Source organism: Gymnoscopelus microlampas, assembly GCF_963454915.1.
Source record: "Gymnoscopelus microlampas genome assembly, chromosome: 7".
In the NCBI taxonomy this organism is placed as follows: domain Eukaryota; kingdom Metazoa; phylum Chordata; class Actinopteri; order Myctophiformes; family Myctophidae; genus Gymnoscopelus; species Gymnoscopelus microlampas.
The window spans coordinates 32,130,317-32,158,155 of NC_139944.1; the positions used below are offsets into that span (position 1 = coordinate 32,130,317).

Genomic DNA, 27,839 nt, shown 5'->3' on the forward strand with positions numbered 1-27,839 from the left:
CTACAAGGCTCCTCTGTCTTCCGACCAGTGGTAATCATTGGACTTGATAGAGCTGTCCTCCGACTCTAACATCAGTGAGCGGTTGTTCTTGTTCCTGTCATGGTCTGTGGCACAGGTCTGGTTGTCACTGCCAGGAGACAGAAAGGTATATATGAAGGGTTCCATTCCAGCAAACAACACATTCATTATGAAAATGTTAATGTTAACATGAAAAGCATAATGTTTTATTTTCAAAGAAAAGATTTTACTAACTGAGGTCTTGGTTCAATAGAGCCAAGAGCTTCTGTTAGTAACTTCAACAATATTCTTTCAACTTTAAAGGGCATACATGTCTTTGTCTACTTACTGCTTCGGACATATATTGTACATAAATATAGACCATTTTGCCATCACTTTTTGAGGTTGTATTAAATAATTAAAAGGTTACCGAACATATCTAAATAGTTGAGTAAAAAAAAAACACCTGTGTGATTAATAAGTTAAAGGCATTTTAATTTACACACCCACGCACGCATGCGTACGCGTACGCACGCGCACACGTGCACACACACACACACACACACACACACACACACACACACACACACACACACACACACACACACACACACACACACACACACACACACACACACACACACACACACACACACACCATTTGTAACAGTCATTACAGAAGGAATTATTCTTGGCAAGACTCAAATCAATCTGTGCTTTAAAGTTTAAAGTGAATCAAAAATACAACGATAGCATAACTGACAAACAATAATGGCTCAATATTATTTTTTTGTTGGATTATCTATCTCTCTCTACCTTTCTTTTTGTATTCAAACCTCGACTCCACGGTGGTGGGGCATGTACTTTACCACTGTGTCACGAAAGCACCCTGGGTTATCTTTCTCAATCAAGTGCCTGCAAGTTATACTTTCAGTTATAAGTCATGTGTACTGAAATTAATAGAGCACTGGCTTCTTTGAAGACCAAACAAGCCACAATATGCTTTGGAAAATGGTCAACAGTAATAGTATAGTGATAAGTGAGTCATAGTTAATAACATGCCAGACCACCGATATGGTCCTTTCCAGACAAATTCATGTAAGGAGCTGTTTATTTGTTTTGTTTTGCTTTGCATTTTCATTTTGAGGAAATACCTGTCTTGGTTTTCCTTAGACACGGTGCTGTCTTCATAGATTTTCAACATAGTTTCTGTACGGTCATCATGACGCTCTTTAGGTTCTTGAAACCTATCAAAAACATTCACAGATGTGCTAATAAGATTGTTGACTTCCCCATAGTGTAACTAATTGAGCTGTGAGTAGGTTTGTTTCTACAGCTCTTGTTCAACTCTTCTTGAAATAGAAAACAGGGCCGATTCGGGAAAAGCAAGAAATTCTCCACTAAGTTTTGATATGCTGAGCAGAATCAAATGTTGTAACTGTAATCACAAGACCAACGTCCTTTTTGGTTGGACCAGCAGGGCCGGCATAATATTTTATTAACTGATGCCATATTGGCATATTAGGAGCTTTGCATCTAATTGCGTTGTGCATTTGTCATGAAAACAAAGATACACTGTCATTAACAGCTTGTCTGTGTACATGCACTTGCCACCTGACTGACACATTGCATAATTTGCCAAGTACAAAGGGTTTTCTACTCCCTCAAGTGAGTTTATTAGTAATAATATAGGGTTGTCCCGGACAAAGTTTCTTTGTCCCTGATTTGAGTATCTGCCAATAATCCAGATTTGATATAGATAATACAGCAGCAAACGCCAGTTGCTTCACTCCATTTAGGTCAGATATGCTTGACTCCCCTTGAAACACTTGTATTGCAGACTACTAAACAGACAAAAAAAACAAGGGCAAAAACATTCAAACATTATCTACAGCCTGCCTGACATAACGAGGGTCGAGTTTGGACTGGAGCGTATGCACTGCAGACACAAGCCGCTGCTATTAGTAACACGTTTCAGGGCTTAATTTAATATTTAAATTAGTCAAAAAAAGATTCAGAGCTTCATTCCTCTCACAGCGTGTATTCATGAACCCCTTTCTTTGATAATATTACAGTATTCCATACAGAACGAAAAGAGCATCAAGCCCAACTCAGAGGAATCTGTATGCAAAATGACAGATTTAGACAGATTTATATATCATCCCCTGATGTATATTAGCTATTGATTAAAACATTTCAAACAGCTGTTCAAGAAAATATGGGCCCATAAAGGAGCATGTATTTGCCCTAGGAGTTCTATGCTATCTAAAGTAATAGGGGCCTTTCATCTGGAGAACGCTGCTCAAAGATCAGCATAATACACATCCAAATATTATTATGACTCTCACATAAGTGCCAAGACGAACACAGCCATAAAATGTATGATATACCATTTTACTTGTCTCTCCAGGCAATGGGATGTAGTGAGTAGTGAGTCCAATGGGCTCTGGCTCATGACAGACGTGGATCGGATTTGGCACTCAGCAAAGCCCTTCCATTCCAATGCAAAACTAGTGATCTGGTCTAGGCATATTTCACTTGATGATTGTAATAATGGCTATATTAAACTTTGGTAGCCTATGAGTGGCACAGTGAATTAATCAAGTTTTTCTCCAGTATATCTTAATATTAACTAGAAAAGCTGAAAAGGAACAAACGATCCTTTCAGTATTTGGAACAGTTAAAAAGGGTAGGCGAGAAACAGCTCTCCATATGCCAAGAGGCATGAGGGAGAGTTCACAGCTAAAGCATCCCAAATAAAAATCACTCTGACAAAACACTCAATACAGACTGAATCTTAGAAAATCAACACACATCCACAGATAGAAACAAATGAAAGCGTAGGAGGAGACATCAGATAATTACAATAGTTACAATTAGTTTATAACTTAAAATCAAGCATCCTATGATATAACTGTAAATTGTTGTACTACATTTATGACCTTTTATACGTCTTCGCCTATAATGAGATGTTGCTGCATGGAAAACGGCTATGCAGTCTCAAAGCTACTAGCAATAGGCTTCTTTCCACGTACAATCAGGAACATGATCTGACAAGAACCAGAACGAACCAGGTCAAAGGGAAATGCTAACCTGCCCCCCCCTCCTTGTTAGTTTCTTTTCCTCCGCTTAGTAATATGCTTAAAGGGCAAGACCACTTTGGTAGAGGTTTGGGTTGCATAGTTACCTCACCATGATGTAACTCCAAAGGTGGACAAGAAATACAAAATAATTGCTCCATTGATTAGAAATTGATCATTCTAAATATGCTCCTCATTGACTTACATTGTACGCTGAAACAGCTCTCAAAGTCACTCTTTTGGCACATAAACGAATGTAAACAAAGTTGATTCAGACATTATAGAACATCACCAAACCCAGTAGGCCTACTGTTTTTTTTTTAAATAAAAATGTTAACTTCCTGTTGATTTCGCAATTTTTATTAGGAAGAAAACCCGGACTGGATCCACAGATCCGGATCCGGATCTTCAAATGAACAGGAAGTTGCCATTTTCATAAATAAATAAAACAGTACTGGGTTTGGTGATGTTCTATATTGTCTAAATCAGCTTTGTTTGTGTTCGTTTATGGCCTAAAATAGTGACTTTGAGAGCTGTTTAACTGTCCAATGTAAGTCAATGAGGAGCATATTTTGAATGATCCATTTCTAATCAATGGAGCAATTATTTTTGGTGGTCCTAAACCTACGTTTTGGACCACCTTTGAAGTTACATCATGGCAAGGTAACTACACAACCCAAACCTCTACCAAAGTGGTCTTGCCCTTTAAATGCAACGGGTCGTCTCGTCTGATCTGAGGTCGTAAAGCAACGGGTTGCTTTACCCGTTGCTTTGCCTGCACCTACCTGCAACTACCTAATCTGCTGTATATAGTATATACTGTGAAGTTGTTTACACAAAGTTAGGTGGCAGCTACTGGGAAGAAAATGCTGTCGGTGTTTACAATGTAGGCCTACCAAGCTTTTTATGCACATGTACATTTGATGATTCTCTATTTTATTCTATTTTTCCTCTTTTTTTCTCACTTTCTTTTCTTTAAATCTTTATCATCATTCTGTTGTTGTTATTATCTATGTCTATCTATTATCTATGAAGGAAGCCGAACCAAAATACGTTTTACTCTTGTACCTGTACACAAGAAAAATAAAGTCCAACCTTGAACCTTGAACCTTGAATAATGAACTGACCAAAATAGGGATGCCAGATTGAAAATGGTTAACTGTTACAGCCCTATTGGAATTCATGGTCCAATTCTGCTACTATATTGTATTTTTTTTTAATTATTACTGAATGAATACATTCATTCATTCATTCATTCATTCAGTCATTCCTTCATTATTTCATTATAAATATATTATTTAATAATTAAATCAATTACTTCAAATTAACTGTTGCACTCCTAGTTGAAACAAAATTGTAGGAATTATCGTCTCTGTCGGGCAGAATCCTCATATCTCCATATTTCAACTTTATATGTTTTTTTTTGTTTGTTTTGTTTACAATGCCCTACTTCAGCACAGAAGAGTGTCACACAAAAGTAGTGAAAATAACAAGCTACAAGCTCACAACGTTAAATGTTTTTAAAATAATAGCGAAAAAGGAACAGTTTTAGACATACAAGGTTTCCACCCGACAGCGACTATATGCCGGTCACCATACAGCACCTGGGCTCTAGACGCTCCTTGACCTTGGCGATGGACAGGATGTAGGGGCCAATCTGTCTGGCGATGGTGGTCAAACAGGAGTTCTCCTGCTTCAGTTGCAGCAGGTCATGAAGCTGGGCTGAGGATGACAAAAGCAAAGAAAAGTATATTGTGCTTGACTATGTATAAAATCTGACTTGAAATGAGAACGCTGAAAGAGATCAAATGAGTTGGGAACCACAGAACCTAATCTGGGCATGCAATAATAGACAAATATTTGGTGAAAATAGGCAAGCATTCTATGAAAATGTGTTATGTGTTATGCTGCAATGCTTTGTGACCTTGTAGATCTGCTATTTTCGCTATTGATGTACAGCAAAGTATTTAGGGTATAAGTGGTTAAACTGTACTCAAGGGACATGAATGTTAGATATCATTGAAGACTCACCTTCGTAGATCTCCTGCTCATTGGTGACCCTCTGAAACGTCTCATCCCAGATCTACAAAGGAATAATGGTTTGACTGTATGCTACAGCATGTTCATGATACAGATGACACCTGCGCACTGAATGAAAAAAGACTGAATAGCAGACAATCAAATTTACATCAAGCCGTTTTCAATGCCATGCGCCTGCATGGTGTTGAAAACAGCTTGTGCCGAAATATGGGACTGTCTGTTGTTCCGTCTTTCTTATTCAGAATGCAGGCCTCGACTGTATTTGTATTATATGATTGATATTTTGGAGAACCAATGCACTGCTTATGCCAGAGTGTAGCACAAGGTGAAGACACTACCTCTCAAGCTACAGCAGGTCACATGAGGCAAAATGATGATGACATAACCTAGAGACCTTGATATTTTGAATGTGCTGTGTGACTTTCATCGACAGGCACTTGTTGCAAATGTGAGGAAGCTCAGCTGAGCTCTCCAGCGGCAGGCTACAGTAGCATTGTTGTTAGCGTCCACATTCTAATAGATGTGTACTGGTTTCCATGGGCAGCTTGTTAGTTGAGCCATGTGAAACTCGAGTGCATAACTTTTGCAATGAGGCTGTCTCTGTTTCGTCTTTTAAAGTGTGTCTGTGCCTGTGTGTGTGTGTGTGTGTGTGTGTGTGTGTGTGTGTGTGTGTGTGTGCGTGTGTGTGTGTGCGTGTGTGCGCGTGTGTGTGTGCGCGTGCGTGCGTGTGTTTGCGTAATTTATATTCCGTCGTCCGTTATATTCAGCCCAAGTCGTCCAACTTGGGCTGAAACAGCTACATCTAACCTCCAGGTTGCCTGTTTTTTTAGTGACACGACTTTAGGGGTACCCTTTGTTTTCCAAAAAATGGTCAAGTAATTTTCAGGGTGAGCAGGAGGCTCAAGAACGATTTTCTGTATTGCGGCCAAAACCGTTCAGAATATCAAGGTTTCCCTTTAATAGGATTTTAAAATGCTTCCTGAAGGGCGTACCTCCTCAAACATTGCCTTCATTGTTTCAACGGCGGAATACTGGCTGGCTATCTGGCTGTCGACGTGAAGAGACCTGTCCAGGACCTCTCCCATAGTGTCTGTGTTGATGATGGAGTGATGTTTGGTCAGGTCTCTGTGTAACTCCTGAACCTGGTCCTTCAGGCTCTGGATTTCTGTCTGGAGAGTCTGAGATGCACAAATGAACAAAACCTAGCTGTGCTGTACACCTTTTGCCACATGCAGTCTTACGCACACGTGCACACACGCATGCATGCACGCATTCACGCACGTCACATTAAATGGGACACAGACAGACAGACAGAGACACAGAGATTTCAGAATTTTCGGTTCTGGACAACCGCTGGTCCAACAAATTACACACTCAACACAACACACCCTTGTGTCCTCTGTGATAAACACGTCAATCATTCGGGCTGTCCTTGAATTATGCGCAAGACAGACAGACGGCTCAAGATCAATTTCCTGTATTGCGGCCTGCGGCCTTGCCAAAACCGTTCAGAATATCAAGGTTTCCTTTTCATAGGATTTTGAAATGCTTCCTGAAGGGCGTACTTCCTCAAGCATTGCCCCATGGGTAGACAGGCAGAGAGACAGACACACACACACACACACACACACACACACACAGTGTGAGAACTGCACTGCAAGCCGGCTGCACATACATTCAAATACCACTTACCATGTATGCGTTCTCATAGTTGCGACAGTGTTCCGTAAAAGGGGTTTCACTTCCTTCAGCGAGGAGGACCGTGGTGCACACGTAGCGGTGAGAGGTGGGCTGTCGCCCTAGAGCCGAGCCCAGTGCCATTTCATTTAGGGAGGGTGAGCGGCACCACATGGAGACGGAGGTTTGAAGCCTGATTTAGAAAGATAGATGTTAAAGGAGTAGTTCACCCAAACAAAATCTTATTTTCTATCAATTACACACCCCATAAAGCCTTGAATTCATGGAGATTTTTTCCTAAGCCAATAATTTGATGACCGGCGGAAAGATGCTAATGTCTCAGGTAGGAGACTCAAAGTTGACACTACCGGAGCCGCCGCCTCATCAAATTATTGACTTAGGAATGTTAGTTATTATTAAGTAAATACGTGTTAGTAAGTAAATAATGAAAAGGTTATACTAGTGGAATTAGTACAACTACTCAGGAACGATGCAAGTCGGAAACAATGAAAGTGTGAAGGCATGCCACACCGGGTTTTGTAATACCCGTTGTATCCATTGTTAGAGACCTGTCTTTCTGTCTGTGTCCCTTTTATGCCCATATATGGAGATCCCTGATGTCATCAGTATATGATACCAGTTGGATCGGCAGTTCTGTACAAACGGATCTCCATATCTGCCTATATTGCCTGGGCAAACAATGGGCATATCGGTCAGATTGGCGATGCAAGTCGGGAACAATGCAAGTTGGGATACCCATTGTTAGAGTACGTATTGTACCGTCTGTCTGTGTCCCTTTAATTCCCATATCTGTGTGTGTCTGTCTGTCTTTCTGTCTGCCTGTGTTCCTTATGCCCATATACAGTATGGAGGTCCCTGTCAGTATGTGACTTATATATATGTCATATATGGGCATATTTGTTGGATTGGTGGTTCTGGACAACGGGATGTCAATACTGTATATGCCTACTGTATATGCTATATATAGGCATATCGGTCGGATCGGCAGTTCTAGACAACCGGCTATCCGAACAACTTGATGCCGGGCACAGCACTCCCTCGATTCCTCGCCAATGCGCACGCAGACGCAGACAGAGTTTGAAGTTGGTCGGTCCCATACATGCGCATGACCATATACAGTATAGGCATGGTGGGCGGATATTTTTTTTTTCAAGGTACTGTGGTTAAAGAGTCAGCTCCCGATATTCTGACTTGAAGCTGCAAAGTTTATCTCCAAATATGTATTAACCACTTGAACCTAATGTCCCTATTCTGGGAATGGCATAATAGGCGAACAATGGGCTAAAAATGGCCAATCTACAAGTTCACAGCGTCGCATAGATAGGCAATTTATTTCGATGACGAGATTTGATGTTGGGAATGTTTAAAACCTCTAGCCAAGTCAAAAACCTTGGACTCAGTCCTGAATTTAAACAGCCACATTAACACAATCACAAAGTCAGCCTACTATCACCTCAAAAATATATCACGGATTATAGGATTTATGCCGCCTCAGCAGGATTTTGAAAAACTTGTCCAGGCATTCAACTTCAGTAGACTTGACTACTGTAACGGTGGTGTCTTTACAGATCTCCCTGGCATGGGTGAGGCTTAATCGCCTCTGGACCGGCGTCGGGCGTTTTCCGCTCATCAATGCACAGATTGGGTTTGGCTCCGAGTGTGACCTGTGATTGTGGCGCAGAGGAACAAACTGCAGACCATGTCATCCTGGAGCGCATCCCAATGGGATGCATGGTATGCTGTGGATGACACAGTGACGTGACTGCTGGAGGTGTGCCCAGAAATATAAAGAAAAAATTAAGTCTGCACACTGGTAATGCTGCAAAAGCTCTGCTGTATTTTTATTGCTGTCAACGTTTCGATCAATCTGTGATCTTCTTCAGGACTTATACATGTTACATGTGCCCAGAAATGTAGCCCGGGTGAACCCCCCCCTCCCGCCCAGGCCAGGGTGGTAAAAGGATAGCCCCGTAGGATGGCCCCGTACCTGGGGGAGTGGAGAGAAAACACCTTACCCAAATGACAGAAAGAGAGAGAGACACAGGTCTACCTACCATCCAGACCTCTCAGGTCATCATGGTAAAGGTCTGCTTTATGTCCCTAAAATCAAAACTAAACGTGGAGAAGCAGCATTTCTTTTATGCCCCAAATATCTGGAACAAACTCCCAGAATAATGCAGTGTACTGCCACTCTTTTTCTTTTAAATCACAGCTAAAGACCTTTCTGTTTGCCGAGTTATATTGTGTTATTTTTCTTTCTCTTCTGCACAGTAATTGTATTTATTTTAATTTATTTTAAGGATGTTTCGTGTTAAGCACATTTAATTGCCTTGTATTGTGCCATACAAATGAACTTGCCTTGCCTAGAGGGAAAATAAGGGACCACGCATAGACCCCGGTAAATGAAACATAATATCAGGTTAAGTGGTTAGATTTTTAAAAGAGGCAGAATCCAGCCCTTGATAATTGTGTTAGCATAGATATAAAACTTCTCCGCTTATCGCTATACGTTTTCAGACTAAATCTGTGACTCGTTGCCTGAGCCGCTCACTGGGTTTACACATTCTCTTTCCAGCGTTTTCACCAGCTTAAATGATTCATACTTGAAGTTGAAGACTGCACTGCAAAGCTGTAACAATACATGGGATTCACACCAGGTCCATCGGTACACACAGCCACACAAAGGATTTGTCTGAGAAGCTGAAAATAATGGTTGTCCACGCAACAGATGCATAGGATGAAATCCTAATTCAATCTACGTACTACCACACCAGCAACACCACAATTGGTTCACACTAAATAAAATGCTCTCCCTACAGCCAAGTCAAAGGACATGTCAGTATCCCTCAACAACAGGAAGGGAAATTATGTACAGAAAAATGGCTCACAAATACATTTTAACCTGGATTCCACCTTAATGCCCTTATGCCTGGTCTACTTCCCAAGAGAGTACAACCCCTGGAGCAGTTCTATGATATCTGGCTGATATACAAGAGTTTCTCTCTCACCCTTCCATAATGTGTTTCATCCCTCTAAGCAACCAGGCTCAGGTTGTCTACATCCAGGGACACCAATTAAAATACTTTGTCAGCAGCTAAAGCAGAGAAGAGAGTAGTGTGAAACAAAATTACCCAACCATGCTACATGTAAGCCTCTCCAGATGAATCCTGGAGAGTTCTGTGAAATTCTGATAAAAATAGTGCCAACACAGCAGTCTGCTGCCAATCCCTGTCAGCTGCATTAATTGACGAGATTCTAGCACCAGTTGCACAAAAGTTGTATCGCTCAGACAAAAACGCAGAATGGAACAGAAATGTTGGGTACAGTAAGTGTAATGACAAATGTATTGGTTAAAAAGCACAACATATGTGTGATATATCCAAATCCTACTCCCACCATTGATGCAACAGGTAGCTATTCACTTCACATAATAAAACCACTTGAGCTGCCACTTCCCCAGATATTGATCTATTCCATTTTCCATTTTTTCAATATGATAAAAGGAAAGGTACAGTATACAGCATGCCCAAATACTCAACCAGAAGGGAAAGCCCAATGCCATTATTGATTCAAATCTCAGTCACAAACTCTGTCACAAATCCTCCTTTCCTCTTGCTCTCATCTCTTCTATATATTTCCATTGCTTAATAAGACCATAGCCCTAAAAGACACAATAAAATAAAATAAAAGACAACATTTACCTTGTGGTACTTGTCCCTGCTCCCTTGCCCGGCACATGCAACGAGTGTGTGTGTGTGATTGAGCGTGTGTGACCATGTGAGGAGTGTGATCTATAGTCTAAAGACTTTGTCATTAGCTAAAGCAGTGGCATCAGTGAAATGGAACAACATGTCCCCCACCACTGCTGTCTGTGCCCTCCTCCAGATGAATCCTGGAGAGTTCTGTGAAATTCTGATAAAAATAGTGCCAGCCAGTCAGTCAGCCGGCAGGCCCACCACCAATCGCTGCCCACTTCTTGTCCGACATTGGCATGGTGTGAGACTAGCTGCAAAAGCAGTATTGGACTATTCTGAACTACACTGGCACTTGTGGGCACAGAGACCTGTGAACAGTTGGGACTGATTGATGTGGAAAATTGGTGAGGGGTAGTATGTCAGTTGTGTCCACATGAAGGCAGACAGAGAGGATCTACTGTTATTAACCATATGAACCCATATGAACAGTAAGCAATGTTTCAACTAGTTCCCATTTTGAAATAGCTATAATGTTTGTTTATATTACCGGTTGTTCATTCTCTCAACCTTTCCTGATGTATCTGCTGGAAATGCCTTTCAAATGGCTGCATGTGATTTCATTTAGGCTAACAACTTCCAGATATGACGTCCAGTATGGACAAACCAAATTATAGAACCATATATCATACAGTCAGATCCAGGGTGATCCAGGGTGATTATGGCTGAAAACATCTCTTTCCAGCAACCATGAATCGTCCACCTTTCCCCACATCCATCCATCCATCCATCCATCTACGCACCCATCCATCCATTCACAGATTTTAGTTGTGTTTCTGGCATGGCTGGGGGCAGGAATGGAGCCTGCCACCTTCCAAGCCCCTCACCATGTTCAACAAGGTGAGTTACGTAAACACTACAAAGGCCAGAGTTTATGAGCAGATGGACATAACAGATACATTGGGGCTCAGCGTGGCGCCTCCTTTCCTCTTGCTGTGGTTATCACTGTCTATCCACTGTACACCCAAAACCCTTTGGGGGATTTTCACATCTGAGCATTTGAAAGTGTGACATTTTCTGGTCAGAGGTATGTGGGCACTTGGAAGACTTTCAAAGTGATATTCAAATGACATTGTTAGCTGGAATTCAAGATGAGAGGCTCAAACGTTAATGGTCCTATTTCATAAAAGGATACTAGGAATTCCTCTGCTCAAGACAGGCACAGGGCAGGAGATTAGGCATCCCCGCCTTCAGGGGGGGTTAAAAGGGTACAGTTGTGTGTGTGTGTGGGGGGGGGCATGTAAAGGTCAGTATAAATACATGATTTGATCTTATTATTTGTTGCTTTGCAGTAATTTCTTGTTTGATTGTATACTTTTCTCTAATCATTGGATTCATTAGAATGCATTTTTTTTGTTTAGTTTTGAGGAAAAAAAGAAAAAAAGAGGGATATAACTTACAGTATTATTTTAAAGAAACTGTTTCTGTGCTCAATCATTTGAAATGTTGTGCTTTATAATCATATTGAGTATATTCTAAACAGAGCATACTCCATCTGTGTCACTACAAGGCTAATGGCCAGGAGCTTATTTGAAATGGCCTGTGTTGGTATTAGAGCTAAGGGTGGCTGGGTGAGTGAGTGTGGTGGGTGGGTGAGTGGGTGTGGATGAGGTGCCAAATTTGGAAAATGTTGTGTCCATAATTCATAATGGCTGGCATGCAATAGTTAGACATATTTTATCTCATCCAATAATATAATACATGCTCAAAAAAATATACAATACAATACATCCTAAGACAATAACAAAAAAAAAAGTTGGATCTTACCAAGTTGCAGCGGCACTGGATGTTGCAGCTGCTTTGGATGCAGTGACACAGGGTGGATGGCGTGTTCCCAGCAACAGTAAAGGGTCAAGACACCGTGCAAACTCACCGTCTGTGTTGATCTGACAGTAGACAGGGCACTGTCACAACTCACAGTCAACTATACTAACGTCTATCCAGATTTTCACTTGAAAATTTGGCATTTGTCTATGGATTATGAATTACTTTTACTTAGAAAGATGCCAGATTTCAAGTGAAAACATACCATGTGCATTTGGTGAGTGACAGGGCCATTCAACAAAGTAGAAATTAGGGTTGAAAGCTAGGCTAATACATATTTTGTGAACTATTGTGGATTTAATTGACGTGGGAAAAAAGAGGATGTGTGGAAGACTTTACAACCTTGATGTAAGAACATTGGAATATACATTTGGAATGTACCACAAATTTTCAATGCCTCTTGAAACAAATTGCTTTTATAATGGCACTAGAAGACGATGTGTTCCACAGAGTGCATTATCTCAGGCAGGGCTGTGTGAGTCGTGGGTTGCAGCCATCAGGAAGTGAGGAAACTGCAGGGGGATATAGCTTTTCTATGTCATACTGTACAGTTAAACTTTGCACATTTGTGGTGCCCATGGGCATGGGCATAAGTGAAAGCCGTTTTCGAGGTGCGCTCTATAGAGGGCCCTCAAAATGCGGTTCCAAATACCCCCCCCCCCCCCACTAATTTTGGTAGCCAATTATAGGTGAGCAGTATGGAATATCAAATAGCTATTAGTCACTCATTGTCACATGACTCACAAGATCATGTTAACCTAATTTGGTGGGGGGGATCATGTTTCTGCAACAAACAGTGATATTTTGTCTAATGTGTTAGGGTTAGTGAAATTAGATGATTTTTTGGCTTTGTGTTGTTTACAGGCTCCTTAATATGTGATTGAGGTTTGATGTTTATCAGACAATGCATTAAAACATCCTGCCATTTTGTTGTTGTAACAATGGCCCTCCCACAAACATAATGGGAAGCCAATTATATGGATTCCATACTGATAAAGAATTGATGATACATGTTTATCTCACGAGTCACGAATCCAGATCGAATGTGCAGCTAATAGTGATTTGTGGATTCACTCTCACGTTCATCCTCGGTATCAGTCTGGACTTCGGCCCATAGGGAGCAAGTATGAGAAATCAGAAAATGATTTTGATGCTTTTCACTGTTGTACGGACAGCAGTTGAAACACAGTCACTGATTGGCCCGATCATTTTCTGCTTTCTCATACTCGCTCCCTATGGGCCCGAAGTCCAGACTGATAAGAGGAGGAACGTGAGAGCGAATCCACGTTATCAGTCTGGCCAATCCCAGGATAGTATAGCACCACCATGAGGTTGGCAACATGCTCCAAGTGTGATTCTTATCGGTCCAGCACCTCGGACACACACACACACACACACACACACACACACACACACACACACACACACTGCCCGATTTGCCTTGGCGGAGATAATTAACCATTTCTGTAAACTGGAGCATAGCATTATTTTAACTGCACATTGATTTTGGATTGAGATACTTATTACTGTACATTATTTAATACAACTATTCAAGTGGATTACTCGTATTTGATTATTGATTACAATTTTCAGTAGATAATGCATAATCTGCAACAGATTACACTCACACGTCACACACTCACTTTGCTGCTTTGCACTGGTCTCAGTCGATGAGGGACTTTCACAATTCCCTTCAGCCGATCCATGAGTTGCTGTGTAAGCAAGATTATCCTGGCATGATTCAGTGACCCAAGACATTATGAAGAGCCTCCATTTAGAGTACAATTTGGTCTAGCTAATAACTTTATCTGAGTCAAGGGAACTTGTCCTGGAATAAACAAGTTTATCGATTTAAGTAGGACTGGGGCCCACGACAGAGTCATCACATTTTTATCCTTCTGAGCATACTCACATAGCCCATGTCCAGAAATTCAAACTTGTTGGCTGAGCTTACGAAAGCAGAGCAGGTGACAAGGTGAACCTTCAAACATCAAAAGAGAATGTTAAATGTCAAACAGGTTGTATTGGAAGGACTATGGGAGACTGACAGACAGTAATCAATAAAATGATTGCAGTAATTGCATTTTCATTTTCCTTCATTCAATACAGCAGTGACTTTCAAACTCGTTTTGCCCAAGGCACACCAAAGGGCAAGTCAAAATCTCAAGGCACACACACAGGCATACGTGCAAAATAGCCTAGTCTATAATGATGATGATAGCAATGATGATGATGACATTTATTCTTCTGCCTACACATACTGTAGGCAGTCCTAATATGAGCGAATAGGGGAAGGGAATCAACGTCACGTGATTCCTTGTTTGACCCGGAGTCCGGGTCAAACAGAGGTGCTTATTGGTCAAAAACCCGGATAGAATACTGATGATCCCTTTTTTTATAATTATTTACTGTATTTACTTATTAAAACGGCACTATGCGACACTACTTTTTTTATGAATACATTTAAATTTTGTCCAATCTCTATGGTAGAGTATGTTAATACAATATAACTTATACAATTGGGGTGGTTGTATTTTGTCTACCTGCTCTTCTATTGAGACATTTGGAACTTCTGTTTAGGTGAGACATGACGTTTCATATGATCCTGTTTCTGGTTTGACACACATTTTGACCTGAAGGTCAAGATTCAATTTATGGCCCGTTGTGAACAAAATGCCTCAAATCATGAATGCAGCGTCCGATTGTCATGAAACTTCCACTAGGCCATGGAAGAAATGTCACCCTACATGCCTCATGGTGGCCCTACATGCAGATTCCTGTTTTGGCCTTTAGCTCTTGAACCATATTACAATCATTAACCATATTAATCCAAATGAATTTCCCCTTGGATTCCTTGGATTATTACACAACTCCCCAAATAAACCACACCCATTCCCATCTGTGACTGGATTCCAAACTTTGCTGGACCACAATAAGCTATCTGGCCTGGCGGAGACCTGTGCTCTGAGGAGCACATTTTCCTAGTTTAACTATGGAAGCGTGAAAATTGACTCTTACAGGTCCATTTTTCATCCTCTGAGATAAATTTGACTGTGTACTACCTGGAGGGTTGGTACGAGGGCAGCAAGGTGGGAGAGCTGTTCCTTTAGCGCCCGCTCCTTCTCCTCGTGTTGACTGCAAATACAAACACGGAAATAATGTAACATGACGCCTGTACTATCTATCATCTCAGACATACACAGGGGACCCGGCAGTGGACAGTGGACACACAATCTCAAACACTCTGTATATCCAGCACCCAATCTATCTGTCTTCTCCTATAACAAACATATTGTCACAGAGGCAGGGCCGGACACATAGAGACTAGACTCTGACATATAAATAGCCTTTAACACCCTTCCGGGAACCCAGCCTAGTGGCTGCTTCCAGGCAGTGGGTTGAGAGAGATGGAGGGCACAAAAGAATCTCATTAAAGATCCCAGAGTGCAACCAGATATCACCACTCACTCACACAGACACACACACAGTAAAATACGGAGTGCGAGTTTAACTCTGAGATTGTAAAAATGGACTCGGGACAGACACACATTTAAAAACAAGGGCTCCAAAAAGGGTTTCTACTCAGGAAGCTGTTTATTGACTACAGTTCGGCACTCCAAACTTGTCGCCAAGCTCAGAGACCTAGGACTCAACACCGCCGGTGCAACTAGATCCTGGACTTCCTGACGGACAGACCCCAGGTGGTGCGGATTGGCACAACACCTCCTCCACACTCATTCTGAGCACAGGGTGCCCCCAAGGATGTGTACAGTAACCCAGCCCCCTCCCTCCTGTACTCCCTGTTCACTCACAACTGTGTGACCATGCACAGCTCAAACTGCACCATAAAGTTTGAGCCGCCATGAGCCTGATTACGGAGAATGATATGCCGGACTACAGAGATGAAGTGAGAGCCCTGACATTGTTGTGTCAGGATAACAACCTTAATGCTAACCACATGAACCCTAGCGTCCCTATTCTGGGCATGTCATAACTTGCAAACATTTGGCTAAAATAGGCCAACCATTTGGCTAAAATAGCAGTTGTAGAAGCTCACAATACATCATTATATTTTCCATCCCCAGACCAAGAGACTTCTGAACTCAAAACAGTGATACAAATTGTAACAGGACTACAGTTTACAGATATGGACTGTAAAGATTTTTAATAATCATTTGTCCCCCAGCATTATACTACAGTATTGTACTATAGAATGTGCACTATGTATATCAGAGGTGGGCAACATTCCTTTGATAACACCTTTCTCTGCAGAGTGGCACATTTCATTATTAATGTTGAATGATTGACTACTGTACATTATTCTTATTAGCAGCCAATAAGACTTTAGCGGTAGTTATTTATATTTTAACTGTAAAACAAAATTTGTCTGGGGATGGTACAGTAGATCTCTCCAGCCTCTGAAAGGTACGATACATGCCGTATAGAGTAACTTTAAATTAAATATAATTTATTGTAAGTTCATGGTCTTGTGATAGCAGAGGCAGCCAAGTATTGAAACATTTACATGGCTCAAATGTTGACAAATAACTAGCTACTGTAAACTGCCAGCCTAAAATCACTGATATGGAATCTATCAGTGGGATTTTGGATGTGTACCACGCTAGCATGTTTAGATTTCCTGATTATGTTAGCCTCACCCTTCGATGGAATCTCAAAGTACATTCTTTAAAATGTAAGAGAACGATTCTAGACGGGTTGTGCAACAATCTTTGCAATAAAACATGGCTTGCTGGGAAATTAAAAAGTATAACTGTGTCTGTCATCATGAAAATTCCAATGCAAAACATAGAACAATTTCACGCAAAGTCCACTGCTATCTAACCATTATCAATCAATCACAAACAAGTATTGTAAGAAATCTCATGTAGGTGGCTAGCAACTGCTTCAAAGGTCTATTTTTGTACACTGATTGAATGCTTGTTGAATGCCCAGGGTTCAACTCCAATGTGCAGCAAACATCGAAATGGAATCAAACTCTGAAATGTTATTTTACAGTTTTCATATCTTTTTCAACATTGATATTTCTTTCATTGAGAACCAATCCCTACATGAGACCTAAAACACATTGTACCTGTAAATGCAGTGTCTCAGAGGAAATGTTTTCAAATTTAAAATGGAAGACAACGGGGGCCGGATCGAGGTGAAACCTTTCCCAGATTTGGCATCATACATATGTTTACGTCATAGACAACTGACATCACAGACTGGCCACGTGGAGTCCCAAAAGCCACATGGGGGCCATGCTATTATTAGACCTTGTTTTATTATGTACAGTGCAGGACTGGGACCTCTTGTTTTGAGATCACTGGCTGCTCGTCTTGAACTTCATTAAGTACATACTTTAAGGTTGGCTACATTCATTTGAGATGACCATAAGCTGCAACTACAGTCATGCAGAAGTGGTAGGTAGCACTGTAATGTTTGACCTCCCTGTTGTGCTGCCCTGCCAGTCAAGCTTAATAGTGTATAACCACCTCTTTCATCTTGGGGCAGAATGGAAATCTCTCCCCACAAATGAGTGTGGTGAGAGGAGAGAGTATTCTCAACCAACTAGGTTCTATTCATCACCTTGAAGCATAATGCAAATTAAAGCACAATGGAAGAAGAACCCCACCACAAGACCTGTTACAGCAGAATAATAGCATCCCATTTGGTAAATATTGTGACCCTGGCATCATGGTAACAAAAGAGCATTTTCATAGGTCTAGATATATATATGATATAAATATATACAAATTATACAGATAGATAGATATGTAATTTACCTCTTCGCTGTTTTCAGTAGAATCTCCTTTCTCTCAGCTAGTTTCTTCTGTCAGTTAAGAGCATAGAAACAATGTATTTCATTCATTACCCTGCAGTGAAAATAGTCTTCAGCACAATAACTTCTAATGAACATGAACATTGAACATGGTTATAAAAAGAATAAATAGGACAAAAATGTTCACATATTTCACAGTGTGGGGTTGGTTCCCTCATGCGGCTTGTTCATTATATACAAGACATACACTGCTGCTCATTTCTCAATAAGACCAACAGAGACACCCAGTGGTGAAGAACTTCCATTGCTACTATGAGACGTGGGTTATACTGTATATGGCATTATGCAAATGTAAGATATATTGTCTTACTTTTGCTGCAAGTAGCTGATGGGAAGAGTTAGCAAAATAGGACAATACAATGAGTTGAATCATGTTTTGTTAATCACAGAAAGGTATAGTTTTGTATACGCATAGACTCCTGCGTTTCTCGGCTGATACTGACAATAAGTCTCTCCCACTTACAGTTATGTAATTTTGTGTACATCACTGCTTTGATCCCCAGAGGTGATACCTCACCTGCAAGCTGCTGAACAGAGTACAGATTGCATTCTCCTCTTCCTTCATATTCAGGCACACCTCTCCTATATCAGCCTTGAGCATGACAATAGCCTCTCGAGCTGAAGTTTGAAGCTCCATCACTGCCTGTCGAGGAAGGAGAATCATGAGACATTAATCACAGAAAGACATTACTTTAAAAGATATTACATTTACTTATAGGCATACTGTAGGCTATACACTGATCCATTGCAAACAAAAAATGATTAGGTACTTTATGGATGAGGTGCAAGAGTTTAATAAAAGTCAAGTGCAGAAATAAAGTAACAGTGGCAGTGGAATGTGGCCAAATAATTATTTATTGGACATTTATTTTGTACAAATAAACTGTTTTATTTCTTTAAAGAGCTTCTCAAGTTAAAAGATTCAAGATGTATATCAATATGGCTTGGAATGAACCAAGTAGATTTGGCCAGGGAGTCTACATTTGAATTGCAACCTTCCAGTCCTTATATCACATACTTTGTTGAGCATGAAATCACAGGCCAACATTTGTATTTATTTTGTACTGATTATTAGATGTGTCATGGCTTTATTATTAATTGAAGTTGTCATGACTGGCTCACCAATACTGTCTGGTCCAATATCGCACAGCCTTGCACGTAAGCTGTTTCAATGTCAATGCAGTGTTTCCGGCTCTCCCTGTGATAAACCAAAACAATGCAAAAGAATAGAATAGAATAGAATAGAATAGTGCCATATGATTCAAATACAATTTACTCACGCTTCCATGTCTCTGAAGCACGTAATGCAAAGCATTGACTTATTTTCTGTTGAGAAAAGAATGTATGGTTCCTGGTGGAGGGCTGTAGAGAAAACACAGTTCAATTCAATTCAATTCAATTCAATGAATGGCTGTCCTGTAGCCTATGTAGCTAATTTGGGTTGGTGGTGGCATGAAAAAGACAATAAAGTACAAATGTTTACAGTGAAAGTACATAGAAATTATTATACAACATAACAAAAGAAATTAAAGTAAACACATTTGCTTTTGTAACTTTGAAATTAACCACTTAAACCCTACTTTGTTGAAAAGCGTTCCCCAGGGATCTATGATTATTGATCCCATCATTTCCCCCTCTACACCAAATCCCTTCACCAAAAACACACAATCTACGAGCTAACAACATCTACATCTTGCCAATCTACAGGCTAACAACATTTTCACGTGTCATATTTGTGACACATGAGTTTGTAGATTTATTATACGTTTCTCTGAACGTTTGCCTATTTTCTCTGAATGTTTGTCTGTTATGACATGCCCAGAATAGGGATGCTAGGGTTCAAGTGGTTAATACACCCCAACACTCACAGCACTTCCTGTGTCTTGCTTTGGTGCGTTTGGCCAGAGGTACGATATCATGGAGGGAAAATATTCTGGCCATGTGAGTTGATTCTCTGCAGGCTTCACAGAGTGGCTGGCTACAAGTATTGCAGTAGTACATCACAATTGTTTCCTTTCACCGGGTGGGTGGGGCAGACAGACAGACAGACAGACAGACAGATTGACAGAGATGTATTAGTATAATGTCCAGTTTGTTACTTTAGCACCTCCTTTTTCCCCTCTAGTCTACACTGAATAGCTTTGCGGAAAATAGCCGATCTACTAGCTCACAACGTGTCACTATGGGACGTGTTGTGAACTTGTGGATCAGCTCATTTTGCATAATGTTTTTGCAAAAAATGTGGACATCATGACAAATAGAGAATGAGACTGAGAAAGACAGGTGAAGAGAGTGGTGGAAAGGTGGGGATTGGAACTCACATGTAGTAACTTGAACATCTACAAAAAGCTTAAGCTATAGAAGAGTATTTCATATCGGTACCTTTTTGTTGCTTTCCGGGTCACAGTTAACACACTGGACAGGCTCCTCAGAATCATTATGGTTGTCCACCAAGAATTTAAACAGATAGTCTTCTGGTGGGAGATTTTTTGTCCCTTTTACTACAGATGGGTAACTGTAACATAGAGACAAAATCAGATTGATTGATTTATTGAATACTTTATTAACAGTTTGCAATGAGTACAGCGGTATAATTATACAATGATGCTAAAATGATCATTTCTGGTGTGAAGCTTAGAAGACTGGTCTAGGACCAGTTGCAAATTGCAGACAGGTGCTCTTTTATGGCGGTTTTGAAGGAGGTAAGAAGTACAATGTTTTGATGGCTGTTTTTTTATTATAAAATGTTAAATTTGGGGCACCGATGGCCAAGTGGTGGTCTGCGCATGCCACATAGCCTGATAGCATGGCCTGGGTTCGATTCCCTAGCCCGGCCGTGTATTTACTGCATGTCACTCCCTGACTGTCTCCCTGTTTCCTGTCTGTCTCTCTCTACTGTAACTGTACTATCAAATCAAGGCAGAAAAGCCCCAGAACTAGTCTGAAAAAAATAAATAAATAAAGATAAATGTTAAAATGCAAAGTCAGAGCAGAGCTTTGTTACCCTGGCCCTGCATCATGCAGGAAACTCATCATTGTTCAGCTGTGAGTTCACAAAATAATTATATAAAAAAAAAGGTAAAACCCAGTTTTGCACTTTTCTTAAGGTCATAACAAGTAGTGCAGCAGGCCTACCCGTTATCCCTGTACTTCAAGGTCAGTCTGGAGCCATGTGGAACTATCATATTGGGCAAAACTGATGTCAGAAAACCTTCATCATCAATGCCGTCAGATTCGTCAGAACTATGACATCAGTCATGTCCATATTTGAGCAGGAGCGAGACATTCTGACAGAGATTCCTGGAATTTATAGACTTTATATATATACGATCAGATAAAATAGTATTCAGCATACCATATTCGGTGTCCAGCTATTTTGAAGGAGTTATGGTAAATAATAGGAGCGCTTGCGCAGTAACCCTCCTCTCCTGTAGAGGGGAGTCTAGTGTTGTGAAAAAGCGTTCCGCCGAAGAGGTATATCAAGGGTTAAAAAATGTATCCGGAAGTAGCTGTCAGTGAAGCAACGTGTATAGCAGTCTGTTTGTTACCAGAACGTTCTAGATAAATATCTCGCAGCGAAAACAAGACAGCGCTTTCAGGCAGTTCGAGACGTTTAAAGGGTACGTTTTGAGGAGAGGAGTAATAATAATGTCGGTGATAACGGAGGATAGCGTGCGGGGGGGCAGCAGGAATGTATTCAAGGATATCAGCGCGGACAACGAAGACTTTCTTCCCAGCGAGATAGAGAGTCTGTGTATGAACTGTTTCCAGAACGGCGTCACCAGGATGCTGCTCACCAGGATCCCCTTCTTCAAGGAGGTGATCATCAGCTCCTTCAGCTGTCCACACTGCGACTGGTCCAACACGGAGATCCAGTCCGCCGGGCGGATACAGGACCAAGGTATTTGCTACACGCTGAAAGTGCAGTCGAAGCAGGACTTGAACCGAGAGGTGGTCAAATCGGACAGCGCGACCACCAGAATACCCGAAGTCGAGTTCGAGATCCCCGCAAACACACAGAAAGGTTCCCTGTCGACTATCGAGGGCCTCCTGGACCGGGCAGTGGTCGGCTTGGAGCAGGACCAGCCCGCCAGGAGGGCCACGGACCCCGACGTTGCCCAGAAAATAGACGAGTTCATCGAGAAGTTGAAACGGCTGAAAGAGGTGGAGGACGAATTCACGTTGATCATCGAGGATCCGTCCGGGAACAGTTTCGTGGAGAACCCGGTAGCCCCCCAGAAGGACGAGGCTCTCACCGTCACCCGGTTCAAGCGGACCGTTCAGCAGGACGAGCAGCTGGGGATCGCAGCTGGAGATGAGCTGGAAGAGGAGCCGAGTGGCAACGACCTGGACAGCATGCGGAACGAGGTTCTGCAGTTCAACACTAACTGTCCCGAATGCAACGCACCCGCCTCCACCAACATGAAGCTGGTGCAGATCCCCCACTTCAAGGAGGTCATCATCATGGCCACCAACTGTGACGAGTGCGGACACAGGACCAACGAGGTGAAGTCCGGCGGGGCCACAGAGGACCTGGGCACAAAAATCACCCTGCGCCTCACCGACCCTTCAGACATGTCCAGAGACCTTCTGAAGTCCGAGACGTGCAGCGTGCTAATCCCCGAGCTGGAGTTCGAGCTGGGCATGGCGGCTGTGGGAGGAAAGTTCACCACCCTGGAAGGGCTGCTCACTGACATCAAGAATCTGATTGTTTCCAAGAACCCGTTCATGTGTGGTGACAGCAGCTTTGGTGACAGAATGGACAAGTTGAAGCTCTTCGGGGAGAAGATTGACAAGATCATGGCCGGAGAAATGGCTGTCCACTTGGTTCTGGACGACCCGGCCGGTAACAGTTACATCCAGAACGTCTACGCCCCAGACCCTGACCCCGAGATGAAGATCGAGAAATACACCCGCACCTTTGAGCAGAACGAAGATCTGGGACTAAATGATATGAAAACGGAGGGCTATGAAGCACAGTGAATTGTGTACAACAAATAACTTTGTTTTTCGTCTGAAGCTTTAAGTTATCAGTGGTTCTCAAACTTTAATAATTTCAAGGAACCCCCTTAACTCTGACAGTAAACAAAATGTGTTTACTGTAACTCTGACAGTATACAAATGGAACCAAATGGACCCATTTAATGGGTCCATTTGGTTCCATGTGTATACTGTCAGAGTTACAGACTTGTAAGGGTCCATTTAAAACGCCCTAAGGGCACCCCGAGAGTCCCTGGACCCCACTTGAGAACCACTGAGTTAGTTCACCCAAATTATTATGGGCACCTGGCAGTGAACCTGGTGTCGGCCTTATTGTATTTCATTTTGAGGATTTGGGGGGAATTCAAGTTAAGCACTGGCTATATGGTCAACAATTTGGTATCCAGGGAGGGACCTACTACTATGTGCTAACCACTGAAATATTTTTTTAAGTTTAAATGTTAAATGGAAATAAAGTAAGAATAAAGAATCCATGTGTAATTCCATGGACATTGTTGACTTTAATGATTTATCACAGCACAAACACTGTTGGCTGTAGATGTATTCTAGCATTGCATATAACCCACAAATAATGTTCTTATGACATTCCACAAGATGGCGCCTTGTCACTAGTGAATTTTGTTCCATAACGCTTAAGTGCCTACAGTGATGTATGGTTATAGAAAGCAAACACTGCATTTCTACAAGGTATGGAAAATCTGACCTATATTGGACATGACAATATAAAAACGAATGTTCTCCATAGCAATGATTCTCAAACTGTTTCATGTCAAGGACGCCCAAAATGGTATTTGGCTATGGACCCCCCCCCCCCCTCCTCATCTCAAAAACATGATGTTCCAGGGACCTCCAAAAGTAAAGATTTGAAAAATTCTTTAAAATTAATATACATTCAAAGATTTGCACATGTTTAGCAGATCTACATGCGACACACGCTTTGAGCTTGTATATGTGAATAGCCAACATATAAATATGGTTAAAGTGGTTAAAAGATTGTGACGCTATATTCAATTTTGCTGGGCACTCCCTAGTACCCCCCAAGGACCCCTGGGGGTCCCCGGGCCCCACTTTGAGAACCGATGCTCTGTAGAGTTGTTTATCACACCACACATTGAATCATCTTTTTTTTTATTGCAATGTGTGACTGAATATAACTGGCAATGCATTTGGCAGGTTTATAAAGATGGCATTTATAAGTACTAAAGGCATGATTTCTCTTAAAATGACCAAGTTTGAGCATTAGAATAAATATTGTTTTATGTATACTGAATCTACTTATAGCCATGGCATTTTCAATTCAAAACAAAGTAGCAAATGTTCTAGAAAAGCAATAGATTGGACCATTAAATCTGATTTACAACAATGTATGAATATCCTTTGTTCTGTAAGAGAAACTGTATTTGAACAGCACAAGAATAAGTTAACTGATTCAACAATTTCCAATAGTTTCCAAGGTGATGCCACTAAATCGCAGTTGTGCTGTTGCCAACGTTACGTATTTCTCTATAGTGTTATGCTTCACCTTGATTCAGTGGGAGTAATACATTTTCAATTTCTTCTCCCTCACACTTTTATTGTGGTAGTTTATCTAGTTATTGTAGCAGTAGACTTGGCGCAACTCATTGCACAGCAGTGAATTCCAGATTGTATAGATCTTGAGGGAGCAGTTGGTGATGGGCTGCTGCCAGGGAAAATACTAGTATACCAGTGTTACTGGTACAAAGAACAAACCAGTTATGTTCTTTGTAGTTTTATTTTAAGCATAATGTTTAGAACTTAAGAATGCCACATTTGACTATAAAAGCCTTGTACTGCCTACACAGCTGGAGTGCTAATTTAATTGACTCAGTTAAACTAACACATCATATTGTACTAATGCTACTACTAAAATAACTACATATTTAGCAGCTATTGGGCCAACTAGTGAAGTGACACAGTGCGAGTGAGCATCCAGTAGGCCAAGAGTAACTGTCAGCATTTATTGTCATCAATTCTCAATAATTGTCTCGTATCCATTAGCGTTTCAGTAAGTTATTTGTGGTGTGTTGATCGAGGACAATTGGTCAAACCCACAGCAGCTGCACTGCAAAGAGGAAGGCCAGAGAGGCCTCATACATCTCCAGTGATCCAGGTTATCTAATACTCTTAACAGTACAATAAAAGAGACAGATTTAGCCTCAGGCATTAACAGAATCAAAACCCTGGTGCTGTTCATCAGGGATAGCACTGCTTAACTTTCTCTGAGAGATCAGAGATGGTATCACGTTTAACCACTTAAGCCCAATATACTTGGTCAAAATAGCTGACAATAGCTGATGTACAAGCTCATAATGGGTCACATTGTGTGCTTGTAGATCTGCTATTTTTTAAAATATAGTTAAAAAAACGTTTTGGGAAATAGGGATGCCAGAATTAATGTGTCTAAGAAACATATGACCAGCCACAGCTTGCATAAATAAACAAATGAGCACCACTTTATTCTGTGATGTCTTCACTGACGGACATGGTTAAAACAAGGTTCTATAAAAGTCCTATTTGGGCCACTGCAAAAGATTGAACCATAAATTATATTTTCTGATTAATCACCATACAGAACAGAAGTGATCCTATTATTGTGTATCTCTCTGCTCTTTGATCAAGAAAAGCGACTGCTGCCCTTCTTAGGTGGCTATATCCGCCATGAGTCATTCTTCAACAGGGGGTTGAAATTGATAGCCTTTGTGCAACTGCTTTAGATTGTGTCTAAGCTGCGGGCACCGGTGCCAAGATACCATTGTGTGCTTTGTTTGCTCTGCCGACTGCATGGAGGCCTTAACGAAGCTCGCCGGCCACGCTGAGTGTTTACCTTGGGGTTAAATCAGTGCCTGGGCTGACCCTGCAGCTGTTCCAGCCACTCTTGGGACTGGGCGATTAACCGAAAATATATCAAAACAGATATTTAGGACCAATAATGGACTGAATTTAGCTCATATAGGTTAATCAAATAATCAAGAAGCAGGTTTTTTTCCCCCTTATATATCAATCGATTTATTTTTACAATCGACTAATAACGTGTCGCATTGCAACTCGTTGTGGTCTTGTAGATCTGCTGTAGACAAAAGAAATAAGACGAATTTTGAAATATTCCTAATATTGATTTGAAGTCATATCGCCCAGCCCTAGCCACTTTGGCTATAGTTTCACCCTACCCTACACCGAACCTGGACAGCCTTAGGGTCACTCATTTTCCACTTCAAAGTCCAGATAGAGAGGCAAGAACCTCTTTTCCAGGTGATTCGCCCAGGTGGGTGTGGTTTTGAGGTTAGGTTTAGGCAAATTCTATGAGGTCAGGGATAGGCATATAACTACCTGGGTGAAATACCAAAGAAAGAGACAGACAGAGAGAGTGATGCTCTCTGAAACATTGTCCTCAAATCTCTTGCATGAACCAATCTCATCTACTAATCAAGTTATACAGGATGAATCCCTTACAGCAGAGTCGGTCTAAACAGGGCTTGTATTGTGCACATTTAGCTTGCCACATTTCTTTTTTCTGTCCCTAAAGAAAACAGAAATGTGAGTCTGACACTATCTTCTGTTTGTTGTGTAATGATGTTTAATCATATTTAACCACATTAACCCTAGTGGCCCTATTCTGTGCATGTCATAATAGGCAAAGATTTGATGAAAATAGGCGAACATTCAGCGAAAATAGACGATCTACAAGCTTGTGCTGTACTGCTTGTACTGGCTATTTTGATTGCCTATTGTCTGCGAAGATATTTCGTGTAGAGGGAAAAAAGGAGGAGGCCAAATACAGACCCCTAAGAGACCCCGGTCAATAACGTATATAGGCCTAGAGATTCAAGTGGTTAAACTGTAGCCTATTTTTTTACATCACAATCACAAGCTGATTGCAAAGTATATCATGAAGATATGAGACTGAGAAGCTGTTAATCACTTGTAATTTGTAAAACCTATAGATTTTATTTGAGCCAGTATTCAGATGGGGATCTCTGATTATGACATCAAAGAAAAGGACCCGCACACTGTCTGGAACTTGCGAAAGAAATGTTGCTCTTTATTCAATTAATATTTTTTTTGTGTGACGTGCAGGTCCGTTTCTTTGATGTCATTATCTGAGATCCCCTTCTGAACATATGCACTTTTGTCACCAACCTTTGAGGTGTATCGCCGCCTTCTAAAAAATGTGGCCCAGTATTGCCATGGCATACAAACAGTTTTCAGCAATTGTCTCTTTGTGTCAGATTTGTCTCATTTGTCACAGATTTGTCCCTTGAAAGTTTCATTTAATGTCTATGAGGAAGCATGAAATCAAGTTTACAAACAGAAACAACCTACACAATTATGTCTACATGTGTAGGTTGTACGTTCATCAACCTCTCAATGCTCTTGCTTACCCACAGAGGGGGCAGCTGAGACGGCTATCATTGGTGCAGCTCTGGAGGCAGTGGGCACAGAAGATGTGGTGACAGTCCAAGACACATGGGTGCTGGCACTGTTCATGGCATAGGTGACAGACCAGGGGATGTTCATTTGCACAATCCACATCACACAGGTTATTGAAATTGGTGAATGCTCCCTTTGCCATCTGCAAATGGAGAG

General features: G+C 41.3%; 2 protein-coding genes across 2 annotated transcripts; one reads left to right on the plus strand and one right to left on the minus strand.

The window, feature by feature from the left end:
- Window positions 1-27,825, minus strand: rnf207a (ring finger protein 207a; the record flags this gene model as incomplete). The annotated part of the gene is made up of 17 exons (XM_084061787.1): window positions 1-127; window positions 1,152-1,244; window positions 4,682-4,799; window positions 5,109-5,160; window positions 6,110-6,295; window positions 6,810-6,987; window positions 12,335-12,453; window positions 14,035-14,103; window positions 14,304-14,372; window positions 15,454-15,526; window positions 18,178-18,224; window positions 18,751-18,876; window positions 19,356-19,431; window positions 19,514-19,595; window positions 20,102-20,246; window positions 20,616-20,748; window positions 27,635-27,825. 17 exons carry the CDS (start codon window positions 27,823-27,825, stop codon window positions 1-3), a joined length of 1,884 nt encoding a protein of 627 aa, XP_083917913.1.
- Window positions 21,753-25,153, plus strand: LOC311048270 (zinc finger protein ZPR1-like). Its single transcript, XM_084061422.1, has one exon. The coding sequence runs from the start codon at window positions 21,882-21,884 to the stop codon at window positions 23,214-23,216; it is 1,335 nt and encodes a 444-aa protein (XP_083917548.1). The 5' UTR covers window positions 21,753-21,881; the 3' UTR covers window positions 23,217-25,153.
- Window positions 27,826-27,839: the final 14 nt, after the last annotated feature.